The sequence below is a fragment of the Cibotium barometz genome, chromosome 20 (genome assembly GCF_041138505.1).
Source record: "Cibotium barometz isolate CiBa-2024 chromosome 20, ASM4113850v1, whole genome shotgun sequence".
Lineage (NCBI taxonomy): Eukaryota > Viridiplantae > Streptophyta > Polypodiopsida > Cyatheales > Cibotiaceae > Cibotium > Cibotium barometz.
The window spans coordinates 29,427,479-29,448,720 of record NC_141065.1 but is presented as its reverse complement, the minus strand read 5'-3'; the positions used below and the strand labels follow the sequence as shown (position 1 = coordinate 29,448,720).

Below are 21,242 nucleotides of genomic sequence, written 5' to 3'. Positions count from 1 at the left end.
TTCCTATTTGGTGTCCTATTTTAGCCTCTAGGGCTGACCATGTTAGTCAGAGGGGCTGGTCACCCCTCATATATTTTCCCACATTATTCCCCATATTATGGAGTCTTGGGTATTTTCCCAATCGTGGAGGTTTTTTATCACCAATCGGCTGCCTACTCATGGGCATATATATAGCTGGCTTGCCTCCCTCATTTCTCACTGCTTGCTTAGCATTGTTTGCTGCAGTCCCTCACATTCGAGGTTTTCTCCCCTCTTGCTCGGGACATGTATTCCTTTTGGTGAGGATATTGAGAGCAGGTTCTCACCTGAGTTTCCTCTCCATCTCTCTCTCTCACTCTCTCTCCTGTGTTTCCACTTTCCCTTCTTCCACTGCACATTCTATCAGCAATCGCATTGGATCCCAGGCTGCCAATTTGACTCGGCACTTGGATTGGGTGGTAGCTGCAAGAGAAGTTCAGCGCTAAAACTCTATGATCCTAGACAAGTTGCCTTGACCAGGGCCAACAGAGTTTATATTGGACACCCTGCTGTGCTAACAGCTCAACGAGGAATCACTCTCATGTCATCAAGACCAGACCCAACCACATTACGTTTACAAAGCAGAAACAATGTTATGAAAAAGAATCACCATTCTCTATGTCTGGAACTCTGCAGCTCATTGGAGATAGTGAATGGACATTGTTTGCTATCATTCAATGTAACCACCTTGTAAATATTAAGGTCACATAAGCAAGCACATGAAAATTCAAGCTAGATGAGAAAGGGAACAAAACTACAGAGACTGCAGCAATACATCAAATAATGGGAATAGGAACTGCAAGCAAACCTCCACAGTTGCAACCGAAGAGTCTTCTGAAACATTCGTCTTTACAAAATAATCTGCTATCATCACCTGAGACGAAACACACTAGTAAGTCATCAATGTCCAAATCCCAGCAAAAGAGCAATTTTCTTCATTCCTTACTCTATATCTACAGCTTCACTTTTTTCTTGTTTTCTTTTTTCTTTTTTCTTTTCTTTTCTTTTCTTTTTTTTTTTTTTTTGGGGGGGGGGGGGGGGGGGGGGGGGGTGTGGTGTGTTACAAGCAAGCTGCACCTGAGGCTTGGAATAGAGGACAACATCCCTGTGAATACCAGAAAGCCACCAATGGTCTTGGTCTTCAAGGTATGAAGCGTCACTCCACCTCATCACCTGGACTGCAATTAAATTTTTCTTATTTGAAGAAGGCACATGGCAAAGCTCTGTGATCTCAAAATCTGCTGGCAGCCTGCTGTCTTGACTGTCAAAAACAATGCAAAAAGTCCAGCAAGACTGTTTAACGTCTTTATTAATGCTGAAAATCAAAATCCTCTCTAATATAATCTTCTAGTTACAGACAATAGCTCACATGGAGTCCAAGTTGTGCCATTCTACTCCAATTAATATCACATAAAATCCTATCATAGGCTATTTTGAAATTCACAAGGCAACAATACACGCCTTATCCCTTTGTCTACTCTCATCCATCACTATTCGAAGGATTACCATATGGTCAATAGTATCATGCTTTCACCAAAAACCAGCCTATCCCAATGCTAGTTCAACACGTATATCAACTCATGTCCGCAATTGGAATTCTGTGATTGTTCCAACAACGCAGCCATTGCTGAACTGACCATGACATTGCAGTAGTTTCTGAATTGATCCTTTACCCCCCTTTATGCAATTTCTGGAACCAATTTAGCATCCAACTCTGTGGGCATGCCGTCTCGCAAAGACTAATTAAACCTTCCGCAAATCCACCAATCCGTTGTCTCCCGTTGACCGTCCGACAGAAGCTGTGGACTGGTGGGACCTAAAGAACTGGCCGTCGGACGCAGGCTAACAATAGACGGCAGCGCACATGCGCATACATTGTAATCATATGTATTTTCTTGTAATGGAATGTTCTTGTAACAGAAAAGCCAACGGCGGGACAAGAAAGAGAGTCCTTCTGACTTAATAAAGTAGGAAGCAGATACGAGTAAGAGAGAGACAGAGTAGAATTGTATGAGTTTGAAAACAACAGTAATACAAAGTGTCTGAATATTATTCATTGTGTACTGTCTGAGTGACCAAGTGAGAGAGTGAGCGAGCATCTGTGGTTTTTGTGTGTTATCTAGCCAGTCTGTGAGTTTGTGAGTCCCGAACCCATTGGGCTTAGGAATTGAAAGATCCGTTTTCAATCAATAAAGCAACTGTCTTGTCCGTCGAATTGACCACCAACACTTTGGCGATCCTGCTGCATTCACTGTCACCATTTTCTCACTAAGGCAACATTCTAGCGCAGCACTCCAACAGGGGAGAGGCACTTCTTGCAGAAGCTATAGCAAGGCAAATTCTTGCCAATTCATCGCAACATCAACTACCACACCAACACGCACTGCTTGGCTTAGCAAATGCTTCCCCTCTCCCCAACATCAGTCAAAACCGGATGGCTAACCAAGGAGGAAACAACAAGTACCCCACCTACAAGGGTAAGAAGGCTGAAGACCCCAACACACGTCACGAAATTTGAGGCTGTGTGGAAGGTTAATCACACTCGCGCAAATGTTTCGGATGAAAGAAAAGAAGGATCAGTTCCAGGCCACTTTCGCAGACATACCAAGTGAATGGGTGTCCCAGTATGATCCGGACCACTTCCTCACCTTCCAGGTGCCGAAGGAGGCACTCTTCAAAAGGTTCTAGACTGTCAAAACTAACTCTGAACTGCAAGACAAGCTAAGAAGTCTAAAACAGCCGTTGCCAGTCAAAGACTATGCAACCAAGTTCCGCACTCTCCATGCAAGGCTATCTCTGGCAGACAAACCATCAAAAGTAGTTCTTGCGGGCTGGTTCCTACATGGTCTAAACAAGAAACTAAAGCCGACGGTGGCAACCACCAACATCGACACCGAAGGGTTCGACGGGCTCATGGTAGCAGCAAACCGAGCAAAACAGAATGTGGGCTTGGAGAAGAAGTCCAAGAAAAAGAAAAGCAAGAAGTGCGACTCTTCAGGCAGTCACTCTGGAAGCGAGTCGGAGTCAGAAGACTCAGAATCTAAGTCAGAAGCTAAGGAGGAGACCAAACGCAGCAAGAAGGGCAAACCCAAGGGCAAGACGGACGAAGTAGACGTCCTAGCCAAGAAGGTTGCGGAGAAGCTCGCTGTGGGCTCTAGAAAGACCTCCACCTCATCTGACTACAAAACAAGTGTTTTCTACCCAATCTGCAAGAACAAGGGACATTTGAAAGAAGAATATAAGATGCAACCGATCTACACCATCTACCAAACCTTCACACACCTAACATCAAATTGCAGACATAACGTCAAGAATCGAGCAAGTGCAGCTGTCAATGCAATAACAACAGCAGCACCCATGGCTGCCGCACCACCACCATACAGACCTTACTATGGCCAAAGAGGAAAAGATGGCACTAGGCAATCAGACGGATTCCAATGTTATTACCGTCGGAAGCCTCACCACAAGCGGCACGACTATCGGTTGTTTCAAAAGCACCAACAAGAGCTGCAAGAAGGATCATGAGGGACAGATGCTGCAACACCGTCCATCAATGTGATTGAAATCAAGGAGCTGGAAGATGCACATCCAACTGCGGAAGTAATCACTAGGTCCTAAAAGAAAAAGAGAAGATGATTGTGTTTGACGAAACAGTCAATCAAAAGGAAACCACCATGGAATGGAGGAAGTAAAAACAGATCAGAGACTTCGTGACAAAAGAGATGCAAGACGCACAGAAGAGAAGTCGCAAGAAAACCCCTCAAATCAGACAAGGTCGAGTAGGAATAGAGGAAAGCCCAGAGGAGGCAAAAGAAGAAAAGATGCGAGAAGATAAGCCTCGCAAGGAGTCAAATGAATAAGTGTCGCGAGAAGATAATCCTCGCATGATGGCGGAACAATGAAAGTTGTGGGAAGATAAGCCTCGCAAGATACAAGGGTAAACTGACGAAGTGAAGGGACAAGAGGAACCTAGGAAGTCAGCAGAAGAAAGTGTGCTCAAGAAGCAGGTACAACCTACCAAAAAGCAATAGAAAGATGTGTGAACGAAAAAATCCACAGAAAGAGCTAAATCAGCAAGAAGAAGTAGCAACAATGAGGCGGAGCCCTCAAGCTCAACGGAAAAGAGACAGCAGCAAAAGACAAAAGAAGTTCCTCAACAGGACAACAAGCCACAAGAGAAAGCGGAAAAAGACGACATATAGGAGGATCTGAAAGGTTTAAAACTGGACATGTCACTTGATCAACTCTTGTCCTTAGTGCCCAACTACAGGAGGAAGTTGGTAAGCAATCTGCTAGGTCCCAAGGAACGGGACAACAACTCGTCTGATTCCTCCAGCAGTGAGTCGAAAACCGACTGCAAGTCAGTCGAGACAATAGAAATACCAGTAATGAATGATGATGTACCCCAGATAACAGTGATGATAAACGGGAAGCAAATCCAAGGTGTAATACAGGATGGCGGGTCAGGAGTCAATATATTGTCATAATCTACAACAATAGAACCCAGCTCCATTTGCTGTGAAGATGGCGGATCAGCGCAGAGTCCGACCCCTAGAATTGGTCCGAGGAAAACCCATTCAGATTGCTAGCTATGAATTCCCAATTGTATTTCTACTTCTCCAAATGGAGAACGAGGGATCATATCCGATCTTGCTAGGAAGACCTTGGCTAAGGCAAGGAAAGATCAAGCATGACTGGCACAGGGATCAGATCATGATCAGAAAGGGAAAAAAGAAAGTAAAGATCTCCATAAACCCCAAAAGGAAATCCCTCTGTCACACCACTGTATGCAAAAGAATTAAACATGTTGGAAGGGATTGAAGAGGATGAGGAGGAAAGAATCCTCAGAGAAAATCAAGAGCTCATATCCTTGTTCCAGCTCGATATAGAAAAAATTGTGTCCAAGTACTCAAGAGAGGTACTAAATATGCAACCAGTAGAAGAGACTCTGGCGGGAGCCGGAATGGACACAAAGGGAGTGTTGGAGGAGCAGATAGAAAAAGCTGACTCCTCAAAGAATGAAGAAGAAGACCAATCAGCCAAAGGGCTAAGAGAATGGATGAAGGCAATGCGCTGCAAAGACAGGAAGCAACAACAATCCATCAGAGTGCAAGAGGAGGAGCTCATGGAGCTCAATTTAGGAACTAAGGAGCACCCTCAAATAGTAAAGATCAACGCAAAGCTAGAAGAGACGATGAAAAAGAAACTTCAAGAATTGCTAACCCAGTACAAAGATGTCTTTGCTTGGAGCTATACAAATATGCATGGCATTTCTACCAGCACAAGATAAATCTTGAGGAAGATGCAGTTCCGATCAGGCAACAAAGGTACACAAGATAAATCTACAGGGAGATGTAATCCAATCAGGCAGCAAAGGTACAGAATGAATCCCAACTATGCCAAGCAAGTCAAGGAGGAGATTGACAAATTGTTGGCAATAGGATTCATCCACCCAATGGAGAAGGCAACTTGGCTGAGCCCAATACAGATTGTGTCAAAGAAAAATGTGAAGCTAAGAGTCTATGTAGATTATAGAAAGTTGAATGCACCTACCATACCGAATCTATTTTCATTGCCTTTCACATACTCAATGCCGGCTGTTGTAACTAGCCATGAGATATACTATGCTAGTCGGATGCTATCAAATGTTGAAAAGAATTACAACACCACTGAAAGGGAAGCTCTAGGACTGATTTACTTAGTAAACAAATTTCGTCATTATCTGTTGGGTAATCAATTTGTGTTTCATATAGATCATCAGGCACTATTTTATTTGGTAAATAAGCCAAATCTAATATGGAAGTTAGCAAGGTGGATGCTTTTATTGCAGAAATTTCATTTCACCATTGTGCACACTCCCAGCAATCAGAATGCAGTAGCGGATTTCCTCAATAGAATAGACACAAGAGAGAATCCTAAAAGGATTGCTTATTAGCTTCCAAATGCAAGCATGTTTTCTCTTCAGTCTAGTCCAAACAAGGAAGTCTATATAATCTGGCAGTGGAGAAGAAAGGCAACCAAAAAGCCAAAGCATTCGTCCAAAACGCCTCCCAAGAAAACAAGCTCAGAGGTGCCCAGACAAATCATCCAGAAAACCCAAGAGTGAAAGCAATACCAAAAAAGATGAGACACTGTCTCTCTAGGATGGGAGCACCACCTACAAGAAGTAGTGACAATATGCCTCTGTGCTAGAAAGAATACCCCAACCAGACATCTCCATAGAAATAGTCATTCCTTGAGGGACAATCCACTCTTCCAAATTTTTTTCAAAGCATCTTTCCACCAAGCAAGCGATTTCAACATATGCTAGAGACGATTTGCATGATCCTAAATCCATATATCCTAGAAGCTGCCTATCAAAAAGCCAATCTTAAAGTCTCTTTGTGTCCTCAAGCATTTGCCTAAAAGCTTGTGGAAGGTGAAAATATAACCATTTTCATCCACGATGTCATGTACATGACAAATATATATACCTAGATGAATCCATGAACATGCCCAAATTTACCTTTTAGGAACGTGCATGTTATATACTCATGGTAGTCAACCCACAAGACTATACAACTATCAACTTCATTATGCATAGTATAGACTAGATACTACGGCATCCCCACTAACATCATCAAAGCCCAATAGTGGGTGTAGAACCCTGTATCAAGATATGCTCTCACACACACACTCCACAAACACACACTTTTTTTTTTTTTGTAATGATTATTTCGATTACTAGTGGGAAACCTCAGAATGAGGAAAACCCACAAAAAGCATCATATACAAGAAATGCCAGAGTTCATAGTGAACAGGGGCATGATCAAAATATATCCGTGAAAAGGCTATACAATGATGGGTCAATCTCATGTAGAGAGAGACAATCATAAAGGGATTGATGTAAAGATTCTTTGAAATAGTGAAAGGCTTGAATGGGCGGCTCACCAAAAACAGCCCGATTCCTGGAGTACCAAATCGTCCACATGGCCCAGTAACGAAGCCAATCAAAAAAGGCCCTATACTGTCTGAGAGCAGGAGAAAAAATACCAAACAACCAAAAATGTTTCCCAAAAGAAGCAGAAGGGAAACGAGCTCGAAGAAGAGCCGTTATATGATCCAGCAAAAGTTTAGTTGCATTACAATTCCACATCAGATGGAGAATTGTTTCATCATGCGCTCCACAAACACAACAATCTGAAGATGTCACATGGTGCCTTGCCAGGAAAGAGCCAACTGGCAGAACAGCCAATAGACATCGCCATAGAAAAAGCCGACATTTTAACGGCATCTTACTGCTCCATATCATCCTGAGCCTTTTCTTCCACCAAGCCAAAGGCTTATGCATTCTCCAAGCATCATTTGCATAATCATGAACCCAAATTTCAGGAAGGAGAAAGCCATAGACTGTATGCACCGAGAGCTGTAGCAGAGACAAAGGACCACGAGTAAGTATGGGCCTATGCAAGCTCCAATCGTGCAACCTATCCGACTCTTCAAGAGCGGGAAGAGGCTCAAAAGGGGCCAACAAACTCTCAATCTTTTCCCATAGGGGACGGTAATGATGACTTAGGCCAAATTTAGGACAAGCATCTATAAAAGACAGAACATGGCCACTATCATCTAGCACATCTGCAATGAAATAGACACCCTTTTTGGCAAGGAAATAAGCTTTTCTAGGCTCTTGCACAGCCAAAGGTCGCTCAAAAACTCTACTCCAATGAATGCTTTCCAAACGCAGTGAATTACAGTTAGTATTCACTCGAGGAGTCCAGCTAAGAAACTGTGTAAGCTTTTTCCATGCCAAAATTAACTTTGTGGAGAAAGGACAACCAGCAATCTTGCCTTCAAAATGGCCAAACACAGCATCCCAATGCGTGATGGTCCAGTTGCCAAACGATTTAGTGGACATCTCAACACACATATCTGCCAACATAATCGCCCAAGGCTGCCTCTGAGATACAAATTCCAACAGCAAGGTGGACTTTCGTGCCAATGCATGAAAGTGTATATTAAGGATATTCAAGCCTCCATGCTGTTTGGGACTACATAGCTTCTTGAGCGAGAGAAGGTTAAGGCCCCTCTTAGCATGTTTGGTTTTCCAAAAAATGCTCATGGCTGAAGACATAAAACGATCAATGTCCACTTTTCTCCACATTATTAGTGGCAAAAAGAATTGAATATATGCCATGACAATAGCCTGTACAATCCTTAAACGAACATGCAATGGCCATGTAGAAAGCTTCCAGTAATTAAGTTTCTGATTCAACCGTTGCATCACCCATTGAGTCATTTGCTGATTAGAAATATGCCATCCCAATGGGTAGCCCAAGTGTCTGACTACATGCATTTGTGAAGGAATTTCACCTGGCCAAATTAAACTATGCCAAGACCGAGCATCAAGAGCCAAAAGTTTAGATTTCTGAAAGTTAACATAAAGGCCAGCAGCTTGCCCAAACAGCTCTAGTGCCTCCATTAATCTTTGCACATCCGATTGCGTATTGCGGGGCATACAAAAAGAATCATCAGCATACGCCTGTGCTAAAAATTGTTTGCCATTGGGCAATTGCAATCCATGAAGCACATCGGAAGCTGTCAAATGATCTAGATATGTAAGCAAAGGATGAGTAGCCACAGCATATAGCAACGCACTCAGAGGGCAACCCTGTCTTACAGATCTTTCTAATTTCCAAGGGTCGGTAATCCGAGAGCCAAGTATCAAAGAAGCATCACTATCACTGTAGAGGAAGTACACAACACGTTGCAACTTTAAACCAAAGCCCAACTGGGCCATAGTCATGGCAACAAAGTCCCAGGAAACTGTATCAAAGGCTTTTTCAATATCAATCTGAAGCACAAGTACATCCTGTTTAGTATACTTGGCATATTCCATACCAATATATGCATTAGCCAGATTGTCATTAATCTGCCTACGAGGAATGAAACCATATTGAGCAGGATGTAATCCATCATGCAGAAAACCTTTAATTCTGTTCGCCAGCATTTTAGTAACCAATTTATAAATAACTGGCATAAGAGTGATAGGACGCCAATGCGAAAAGGATTCACAAAGATGTCTTTTAGGAAAAAGCTTGACTAATCCTTGCTTCCAAGACATTGGCAAACAGTCATCTTGCCATGCTTTATTGATCATGAATAAGATCACCTCTTCTAGAAAAGGCCAGAAGGCAATAAAAAATTCCAAAGTCAAACCATCCCAGCCAGGTGATTTGCATTTACCCATCGAACGCAAGGCTTCCTTTAATTCCTCTTCTGAAAAAGGTTCCTCTAATACCATTGCATCGGCGGGCGAGATAATAGGTTGCACATATTGCAAAAGTTTACAACGGGCCTCTAAAACCTCTGGAGAAACTTCCGAGTTCGAGGCAAAAAGAGAAGAGAAATAGCATTTAGCCAAGTCAGCCAACTCTTGCATAGAATCAGACCATTGGCCATCTGACTTTTTAACTCTGCGAATATTCTCTTTCTCCCTGGACTGATGCAAACTTTTGAAAAATTGTTTAGAAGAGCAACCTTTATCCAGCAATGCCCTTTGACGAGAGCGAACCATCCACTTTTGTAATTTACGCTGCTCGTTTAGCATAATAACATTCTTTGCCTGCAATAAATTATCTTGCTCACACTGTAGGAGAAGCCTTTGTTGAGCAGTAGCAGTGAGGCATTCACATGTTTGTTTTGCCTGCAAGACTGCTTCACGAATATCATGCATATAAGAGCGCCCATAGTCAATAATCACAGCTTGCATGCGATAAACAAAATGGAACCACGCAATATCAATGTCCTCATAAATCTGATGGTAAAGTGGTACCAAAGCATGGAGAACCATTTCTTTAAAATGATCATGTTGCAAATAGCTATGATTTAAGATGAGCAGTCGAGCCCGGGAAGCCAAAAATTCATCACATGGCATATCAAAATATAGTCCCAGCCATAAGGGGGCATGATCTGAAAGACAAAGTGTCCGATCTATCCACATTTTACAGATATAATCATCAAATTGATCCGCATGGAGTAAATACCATCTATCCAATCGGGTCCAAATATGTTTAAATGCATTATGATTAAAAGTGAACCCTGCATCATGTGGACATACATGGCACCATAAATCCAAAAGACTATGATTAGATATAAGATCCTCCCATGCTGATCTTTCTGTCCCAAGCATATGTATGCGGCCAGTGGAACTATACTCTGGAGAAGGAACATTATTAAAGTCACCACATATAAAAGCATTATGTAACCAAGGATAATCATCAATCTCTTTCCAAATTTGAGCACGATGTAAAGAGCACTGAGGAGCATAAACTGTGGCAAATTCAAAAATTTGGCCATATAGACAACATTGAACCACCATCCATCGTCCATTCATATCATTATGTACCACTATAGGCTGTAGCTCATGCCGAATTAGCATTGCAGTCCCTGAGAAGTTTCGAGAACCGGCATAAAAAATGTCATATCCAGCAAAATGACCATCCTGACCCGTCATTGCATGCTGATTATGCTCTTGCAAGCAAACTATATGTGGATGCATCTTATATACATAATGCCAAAACTGCCTCCATTTATTATGATCACAGAGGCCTCTAGTATTGTAAGAAAAACATTTTATTGGAGCATTAAACATGATATATATACAGATTATGTACAATGCAGAAAAAACATAAGATCAAGTGTCTGACATGTCTTCTGTGGGATCAGACCCCGAAGGCTGACCCTCATGCATTAAAATATCCGCATATTTAGGGGCCGAGTCCATGCTCGATGGACCACCTCTGACAATGTCCGACCACAACTTTGAGACCGAAGAAGAAAGAAACGGTGAATTTGAAGTACTAGCATGATTAGTGACTGTCCAGTTTCTTGTTAAAAGAGACTGACGACGAGGTACGACAGTCTTTTTTAAAGTTTGCAAATCATGCTGCTCTTTTCCTTTTTCCTTCTGAGAAGAAGAGGAAACCCCTATAACACTTGTAGAAGCAACCATTTTGGCCTTTCCCTTGTCTTTACCTGCCTGCCCATTGCGAGGAGCCTGTCTAGTAACCTCCTTGTTTTGAGTCACGTCATCCTTTACTATAGTAGGCATTACAGCCGCAGGCGGAGGAGGATGCAAAACTGTGGGGCATTCAGAGGCCATATGACCAAATTTATGGCATGCAAAGCAGGCACCTGCAAAAACTCCCCATTTCAGTTTAAAATAACGTGCCCCCATTCCTTTAACATCCTCTACCTCAATAGCCAAAGCAGACGGACGATCCTTATCAGTGTTCCACAGAATACAAAATCTGTTCTTGTTCCCTGTAGGTCGAGGTGGGCATACCACTTTCCCCAAAGCAGCCGCAATTTCTGGCAGTTGTTCCCTAAGATATTCTGGGAAATCAACCACCTCAACCCAAACTGGACATCGATGCTTTATCAAAGATTGATAATCCTTGGTCGGGGACCAAGGAAGCACATGTACCAATTGCGGACCAAACATCAAGGGGGAAGCTTCCAGCATAAGTTGCTTATATTTAGCATCTGCAAGCAACACATCATAAAATCCACGAGCAGCAAAGTGCACCCCATCCACAAAAGAACCGCCCACAATGGATTGAATCCATTGGGCTACATCTTGAGCCGACGGCATACGTCCCGGAAAAAAGATTATAATGCCCCTTTCAGAATATTTCTTAAGAGGGGACACAATCGAGGGAAGCTTAATTTTGAAATTAAACACAGGAGGGGGATCCGACCATTTTTGCCTGCTTTCCACAAAATCATCATATAATGCATCAAAGACAAATTGTGCATCCTGTGATTCTTGCTGCACATCAGAAATATCTTTTGCAAGATGTCTCCTCTTGTTAATATCAACCGAATTATCCCTTCGTGAATATGTCAACTGCTCCGTAGCCATTTAATGCACACAAAATAGTCACAGAACTGAAAGTAGATTATGCAAGGACCCTGTAAATCTTGAAAGCCTGAACTGCGAACTAAATTGAACTTGAAAAAAGCTTTGAAAACCTGTACTGTAAACTGGATTGAGAAGCCTGTGGGAAACTTGAAGATGCAGGAGAAAGAAACAGCGACTGTATACACAAAACCACCAACTGTATACAGAAAAGAAGGGCAACGGGATGGCAACACTCACACACCTGGACACACACACACACACACACACCCACTCACACACACACACACACACACAGAGCAAAGCTTGAAAAATACTGAGCGCGTCAGATTGTGTCAGCGCGTCAGAGTGCCTCAGAACGCGTCAGAGTGTGTCAGAGCGCGTCAGATTGCGTCAGAATTCAGAGCCGAGCAGATACTCCTCCTCTCTCCCACGGCGACACACCCACCACCTCCACAAACACACACACACACACACATGAGCATATATTCACACAGAGCTCTTCGTACTGAGTTTCTGTCAAACCTCCGGAGATGCAGGGCACACTCAGCCATAATGAAGCCTAGCACTAAGGGAAGTAGCAAATAGAAAGAATTAGTACAACAAATAAGTAGTTGATAGGGCAAATGCATATTGTAGGCCTTTCTTGGATGAGACAAAGCAAGTGGTCAATCAAATACCTGCTCCAATGAATACTCTGAAGTAGCATTGAGTAATGCTGATTTGGAGGCCTGCCGGACCATTGTAGATGACATAGTATAGCTTGCCAATCTCGAATAAGGGCAGTCGAATATGAAGAACTTGGAATACAAGTAGAAAAATGTCCAAAGACTATCTCATCATATACCTAGATGAATCCAAGAACATGCCCAAATTCACCTTTTAGAAACATGCATGTTATATACTCATGGTAGTCAACCCACAAGACTATATAACTATCAACTCCATTATGCATAGTATGGACTAGATACTACGACATCCTCACTACCGTCATCAGTGCCCAATAGTGGGTGTAGAACTCTGTATCAAGATATACTCTCACACACACACATACGAGCATATATTCACACAAAGACTATCTCATCATAATTCATAATCCAATGGCCATATGTATCTGTATGCATGTTAGTACACATAGCTGCCAATATGCGTGCCCAGGGCTTGACTTGTTATATAAAATCAAGTAGAAGAGTGGCCTTCCTTGCCCGTATATGATAATGAATATTAACGACATTGAGCCCACCATACATTTTGGGTGAACATATGAGCTCTTGTCTTAACAAACGTAGCCCTTTTCTATCCGCTTTGGTTTTTCATAGGCATTCCATCGCTTGAGACATGAAATTATCACTTTGTTTGTGCGACCAACGTAGAAGCAGAAGATAAAACTGCACATATGCCATTATTATTGACTATACTATCCACAATCGTACATGTAAAGGCCATGCAGATAATTTCCAATATTCCATTTTACAGTGCAATTTGGCCATCACCCATTGAGTCTCATCCTTCAAAGACAACTCCCAACCAACGGAGTAACCTACACGCCTGACTATCTCATTAGGTGGCAGGATCTGAACCGGCCATAATATCTGATGCCAATCATAAATTTTCAAAGGAAGTAACTTGGATTTTTCAAAATTCACATGCAATCCTACAGCCAAACCATAGAGGGACAGTGCTTTCATGAGAACCCTTATATTAGCCTCCGTATTCTTGGGAAAAAAGAAAGAGGAGTCAACATATGCTTGCACCACAAATTGTGTACCATCTACCATGGAGAGACCATGTAGTTGCCTATCTTATGTCAGTTTGTCAATGTAAAGAAGCATTGGGTGAGTCGCTAGGGCATACAGTAGTGCACTAAGCGAACAACCCTGTTGAACACATTTTCCAAGATGCCAAGAGGCTGAAAATTCACCACCCAAAATACATTTAGTAGTTCCCTCTTGGTTGTTGGGGTAAAGGCGTTATGCCCACCCTTATAGTGTGTACAAGCCCATAAGTTATAGTACATAGTACACTTAGTACTTTTAATGTACTAAGTGCACTATGTGTACTAGTGCAATATACATGTGTGATAGGGGAGTCACACACTCATAATATTATGAGTTGACTTATCCCCACAACTCTCTCTCTCTCTCTCTCCCTTGTTCTCTCTGTGTATGTCTCCCACACATGAATTAACCTAACCCTAATTCTTTCTTCCTCCCACACAACTGGTATCAGAGCTGGAAACGCAGAGGCCACTGTGTTCATTGAGAGCAGCAGGTAGGAGACTGAAGCGCTGAATCCAAGAAGCGTGTAGCGCTGGGTGTAGGCTGGCGCTAGGCGAAACAGGCGAAGGCAGCATAGCGGGCGTCCATCGAATGTAGCAACCTGCAGAAGCTGAGGTAGCGAGGAGGCCAGCAGTGAACCCGACGTGAATCGAACACGCAACCTTCTGATCTGGAGTCAGACGTGCTACCATTGCGCCAGCGAAGCCCTGACTGCAGCGCAGGTAGCCAACAGCCAGGCGGAAACGGCGCAGGCTGCAGGCGTGTTAATCGCTGGGCGTGAGCTAACACGTACGAAAGCGAACACTTGTGCTTTGGTCGACGGCTGGCTACGTGAGCGAGTACCTATAGCGCAAGCCACTGAAGGAGGCGGCAAAGGCTGCAACGCCTACGTGGTGGTGGTCAGGCGAACTCAGGCGAATACGTCTATGAGTCAGAACACGGGCAGCGCACCTGCTTCCCTGCCATTGGCAAGCTGCCGCGTCTACCAGTCTGAAGCTCTCTCTCCTTTGTGCACGAAATAACCAGGCAAGCTCTGTTCGTGAAATGCAAGATTGATCAAAGCCTTTTATCAACCTGTGAAATGGCCAATTGTTTCTGCTGTCCTGCTGAAGAAGAATACGTGAAGCATTCGGACAATCTTTACAGTAATACACCCAATGGCAATCCAGCAAGCATTAGTCATCATTGACGTCCATTTGGAATAAAGGCCATCAGCATCAAATTTCTGCAGAGCAGCACCAAAAATCATCAACCCCATTTTCCTGCAACAAAAAAGAAAAATAAAAAAATTACAAGGTATTTTCCTCAATTTTTTTTTGGGATTTGCAATTGAGCAAGTACAATCAACAATTGAGCAGGTACAAGTGCCCAATTGCTCAATTTTTTGAGCAAAATTGGCAAAATTGGGTGACATTGGTCACAATCAGGATCAATTTGCAGGAAATTGGTCACAATCAGGATCAATTTGCAGGAAATTGGATGTCAAAATTTGGGGCTTTTGATGTAATTGTGAAATTAAGCACTCATACATGCTGTATGATGTGAGAAATCACACATTTGGGCAAAATTGCAGCAAATTGCAGTGCAAATCAAGGGGCTTTTGTGCCGATTGGGTTGATTTGCATGCAGGCACGCATTCGCAGTTGATGCTGTGGATAATGTGTTGATGCCTTACAAGCACTCAATGTGCCTGTAAATCAAGGGGGTTTCATGTATTGGATGTATATGTGGCCAGGGGGAAGCATCGTGAACACTCTGGATGCCTTCATGTGCGTCAATGTACCATGTATGATCAGAAATTGATCTCAAATCAAGGGGCTTTTCAAGATTTTATGCTTGTTAAGCTTGGCAAAGCAGCAGGCAAGACTTTTATGCCTTGAATCCTCAGAAATCAGCTTGCAGTCAAGGGGCTTTTGCCCAATTTTTGTTCGGGACTGTTGTATGCAGTGTTCGGGACTGTAAAAGTCTGATTTTCACTCATTTGGACAGCCAGGAGAGCATTTATTGCTACTGTACCTGCTGGTACAGATTTGGCACAGCTTTGTGCAAGTTTTGGCATGGCTGTACACTGATATGAGTGAGGAAAAGGTTCAATTTCAGCTGCTGTACTTGCCGGTACAGGTTTGGTACATCATTGGTGAGCACTTGGTACTGCTGTACAGTACTTTGGAAGGGCAACAGAGCACATTTAAGGTGCTGTCCAAAATCTGCAGCAACCAGATTTTGGTGATTTCATCACAAACAGTGGGAGAATAGTTGCATTCTTGCTTCCGCAGTGGGAGATAAAGCTTGGGAGAACAACTGTGAGCACTTTGTGTGCTTTTGGTGTAGTGTTTGCACATTTTGCAAGGAGTCAGGCATTGACAGGTTGCATTTTGCTATGGCAACCACAGGTGAGAGCTCTTCATTGCTTCACATCAAGAAGCTTGAAGGCTCGCATAATTATGATATTTGGCAAACACAGTGCTACAATGTGTTGCTCCAGAAAAAGCAGCACAAGCCTATCAAAGAAAGGGGTGTGATGCCCGCTTCTCTTACTGCTGAGGAGTGGGAAGATATGGATGAGCTGGCAAGATCTACTATTATGTTATCTGTGTCAGGCTCTTTACTTTTTAGCATTCGTGAAGAGAAGACACTTGGGGAATGTGGCAGAGATTGCAGGACTTGTATTCCCAATAAAGTGCCTCAAGCAAAGTGTATTGGTTGAAGAAACTCAGGTCTTCAGATGAAGGAAGGGGCGTCTATGACAGCCCATCTAAATGAGTTTAATGGTATTGTCAGCCAGGTCATTAATCAAAAGTTGGCAATGGACGATGAGTTCAAAGCCACTTTTCTGTTATGCACTTTGCCAGAGAGTTGGGACACATTCAGGACAGCCACTAGCAATTCGCATGCTATGTTGTCATATGCAGATGTTGAGGGTGCTCTTCTTCAAGAAGAGATGAACAGGAAAAACAACTCTGTTGGAAAGTCCAATGCAATGAATGCACGTGGGAGATCCCAGCAAAGGGGAAAAAGCCAAGAACGGGGAAGGAGCAAGTCTCGCTCCAAAAAGGATTTGGAATGCCATTATTGTGGCAAGTAGGGACACATTAAAAAGCAATGCTACAAATGGAAAAATGATCAAAAGGAAAAGGGAAAAGGCAAAGACAAAGAGAAAGATGAAGCCAAAGATGTAAAGCCAAAGGGCAAAAGTGGAGTCAAGATTGAAGAAATCAATGTGTCACATGCAGGTGGCAATGAGGATGAGGTCCTATTTACGTCTTCACTTGATGCCCATTCACTTCTTACAAGTGGTCATGGTATGCACTCATGGATCATTGATTCAGGTGCCTCCTTTCATGTCACAGGTTGCAGAGACTTGTTTGTCAGGTATACTGCTGGCAATGAAGGAGTGGTTTATTTGGGTGATAACCATGCATGCAAGATTCTTGGCAGAGCTGATGTGAGGCTTGTGTTTTCAGATGGCTCACAGCTTATGCTCCATGATGTCAGGCATGTGCCTGAGATCAAGAAGAATCTGCTTTCTACTGGACAGCTTGATGATGCTGATTATGTTACCACATTTGGTCGTGGAAAGTGGAAAATTAGTAAGGGCTCACTGGTTGTTGCCAGAGGCTCTAAGGTGGACACTCTTTACTTCATGCATGCAGGTGTTTGTCACCATGCTAATGTAAATGCAACCGAGCTGCCGGAAATCTCTATGTGGCATAGCCGGTTGGGACACATGAGTGTCAAGGGAATGGAGCAATTGTCTCGTTTGGGTTACTTGCCTTCTCTAAAGTTTTCAAGTTTTCAATTTTGTGAGCATTGTATATATGGTAGGCAACTACAGTGCCCCCACAAGAAAGCTCTTGGACAGAAAGATGCTCAGTTAGAGCTCGTGCATACAGATGTATGTGAGATGCCTCAGCTTTCTTTGGGAGGGGCAAAATATTTGGTGTCATTTATTGACGATGCCACACGCAAGGTGTGGGTTTATCCTCTTCGTTTGAAGAGTGATACATTCTCAGTGTTTCAGAAGTTTGTTGCTCTAGTTGAGAATCAAATTGGCAAAACACTGAAGGCTTTGCGTTCCGACAATGGTGGAGAGTATATGTCCAAACAGTTTCAGGACTTTTGTGATGCTAAAGGCATCAAGAGGGAGCTCTCTACTCCTTATGATCCTCCACAAAACGGGACAGCAGAGAGGATGAACAGGACCATACAGGAGAAGGTCCGTTCTATGTTGTCACATGCTGCATTACCTCATGGTTTTTGGGCTGAAGCTGTTATGACAGCCGTTCACCTTATAAACAGGTCACCTAACACGAGGCTTGGTGGGAAAGTGCCAGAGGAAGTATGGACAGGGAAGCCTCCATCATACAAGCACTTGACAGTGTTTGGTTGCGTTGCGTACGTGCACGTACGCAGGGCAATGCGCACCAAACTTGATCCTAAGTCTCACAAATGTATATTCCTACGATATGGTGACAAAGGTGAAATGGGGTATAGACTTTGGGATCCCATAAATAGAAAGATTATACGCAGCAATGATGTCATTTTTGATGAAACATGCATGTATAAGGAGCCTGCAAGGCAACAGGACCTAGCAGAGTCATCTTTGATGATGATGGACATCATGGACAACAACCAGAGCCATTGCAGCAGGAAAACCAGCCCTTAAATGGTGCTGAAAATGGTCCAAATGGACAGCCAGAGATGGCAGAAGATATCCCTATGGATATACCACAGTTAGAGGAGATACCGGGCATGATTTTTCAGCCTTATGGCATGGAACAGGAGCCACCAATGGGTGATATGCAGGCTGGACAGCAACCTGCAAATGATGGTCATTGGGTACGGAGGTCCACAAGACCCTCCAGAGCCCCTGACAGGTTTGTTCCAGGGGTTGACTACTTGATGCTCACTGACTGTGGGGAGCCCTCATGTTATAAGGAGGCTTTACAGAGGGCAGACAAGGCTCTTTGGGAGCATGCCATGAAGTCAGAGATGGATTCTCTGCACAAAAATGGAACATGGAAGTTGGTGCATTTGCCTGCAGGCAAGAAGGTTTTGCCATGCAAGTGGGTGTACACGCTCAAAGTTGCACCAGATCCAAAGCCAAGATACAAAGCCAGGTTAGTGGCTAAGGGCTTCAAGCAGGAATATGGTGTGGACTTTGAGGAGATCTTCTCTCCAGTGGTCAAAATGACCACACTTAGAGCTGTGTTAGCTTTGGTTGCGCATGATGATCTGGACTTGATTCAGATGGATGTGAAGACTGCTTTTCTTCACGGTGATCTCCATGAGGAGATATATATGCAGCAGCCAGAGGGTTATGCAGTGAGTGGAAAGGAGAAGCTTGTATGCAAGCTGAAAAAGAGTCTTTATGGGCTCAAATAGGCACCAAGGGAATGGTATCATAAATTTGATACATTCATGAAATCCCAGAAATTCAGGAGAAGTGACATAGATCACTGCTTGTACACCAAGAAAGCTTTGGATGGCAGTCTATTGATCCTCACCTTGTATGTTGATGATATGTTGATTGCCGGGAAATCTCGTAAAGAGATGGATGCCTTGAAGCAGAGGCTGCATCAAACCTTTGATATGAAGGATTTGGGTGATGCAAATCACATCTTGGGTATGCGGATACTTCGGGACAAAAATCAGCATGTGTTGTATTTGTCTCAGAAGGAATACATTGGCAAAGTCTTGCAGAGATTCAATATGGACGGGGGGAAGAAGACTAGTACTCCTTTGCCTCCATATGTGAAACTCAGTGCTATGGACAGCCCACAGTCGGATAGAGACAGGGCTGATATGGCCAAGATTCCGTATGCTTCAGCTTGTGGCAGTCTCATGTATGCCATGGTTGCTACTAGGCCGGACATTGCATTTGCAGTGGGAGTGGTTTCTAGATACATGGCCAACCCTGGCAAGAAGCATTGGGAAGCAGTGAAAGGTGTCATGAGATACCTAAAGGGCACACAGGATATGTGCATATGTTTTGGCAAACAGGATGCATTAGTGCATGGTTACACGGATTCGGATTATGCCGGTCATCCAGATGACCGGAAGTCTACTACCGGTTATGTATTTACATTCACAGGAGGTGCTGTGTCATGGATATCCAGGATGCAGAAGTGCACAGCCTTATCTACTACAGAGGCCGAGTATATTGCAGGCACAGAGGCTTGCAAGGAGGCATTATGGCTATCTCGGTTAGTGGTTGATTTGGGTTATACAGGGGATATTCCATTGTTGCATTGTGACAGTCAGAGTGCCATCCAGTTGGCAAAGAACCCTGTCTTTCATGCAAAGACGAAGCATGTGGATGTGAAGTATCACTTCATCAGAGAGGTGATAGAGAACAAGGAAATTCAGCTTGTTAGGATTCATACGAATGACAACCGGGCTGATCTGTTGACAAAGAGTTTGCCTCCGGAGCGGTTTGCTCATTGCAGACACTTGATGGGCATTGGATGAGGCCAGTTTCAGCCTTGATATAGCCTTGTATATTATCATGTACATGCTGATTTTTCTTTTCCTTCATTTAAGGACGCTTTGCCTTTAAGTGGGAGGTTGTTGGGGTAAAGGCGTTATGCCCACCCTTATAGTGTGTACAAGCCCATAAGTTATAGTACATAGTACACTTAGTACTTTTAATGTACTAAGTGCACTATGTGTACTAGTGCAATATACATGTGTGATAGGGGAGTCACACACTCATAATATTATGAATTGACTTATCCCCACAACTCTCTCTCTCTCTCTCTCCCTTGTTCTCTCTGTGTATGTCTCCCACACATGAATTAACCTAACCCTAATTCTTTCTTCCTCCCACACATTGGTAAAGCCAAAAAACGACATTTTTCATTCTTGGCCCAAAGCCCATTCTGTCCATCACCAAAGCTATAAAATCCCAATGCACTGTGTCAAAGACCTTAGCTATGTCAACCTGCATGATGAGAACATCCTACTAAGTATACTTGGCATATTCCACACACACACACACACACACACACACACACACACACAGAGTCGTGAGCAAGACAAAGGCAGTTGATTGAGCAATGCTAGTATAAAATAATAAGTGAGAGTGACCTAAAGTACAAAAGTCATTTCACACACACACACACACTCCCAAAGGTGAGATAGAGTGTGTTCCTATGCACGGGGAAAAAGTACCCCAGTTGGTCCTACAATGTTCACACACCACTGCCCATGACATAGGTCTACATATGGAGAGTTTCTTTAAGAAAGAAAGAAAGAAAAGTTAAGCACCTACTAAAGACCCAATAGGCCTATGAGACTAAAGTAATACAATAATGTCCATGGTGTATCTCATCATGGAACGGAAAATAAAATAGAACAATCTAAAATATCTCACTAGAGTGATACAAAACAGTCCATGGAAATCTCGTCATGGAATTTAAGGAACATGAAACATGAGAGCAGCATCAGCCCCCAGTAGATGGTATACCACTCTTCAAAATATCAAGCATGCGGCTAATGAGTATGGCCGACAGGTTTGAGAGAGAGAGAGAGAGAGAGAGAGAGAG

The 21,242-nt window shown here is 43.2% G+C and overlaps 1 protein-coding gene across 2 annotated transcripts in view; it reads right to left on the bottom strand.

Moving 5' to 3' along the window:
• The window catches only part of LOC147627766 (glycoside hydrolase family 2 protein), a 149,286-nt gene that overhangs the window by 85,240 nt on the left and 42,804 nt on the right, over positions 1-21,242 (bottom strand). For both annotated transcript variants that reach the window (XM_086814725.1, XM_086814727.1), the window contains exons 5-6: positions 1,096-1,279; positions 827-892 (exon numbers count right to left, since the gene is read on the bottom strand). In XM_086814725.1, the coding sequence (XP_086670851.1) occupies positions 827-892; positions 1,096-1,279 (250 nt within the window). The remainder of the gene's footprint in view (positions 1-826; positions 893-1,095; positions 1,280-21,242) is intronic.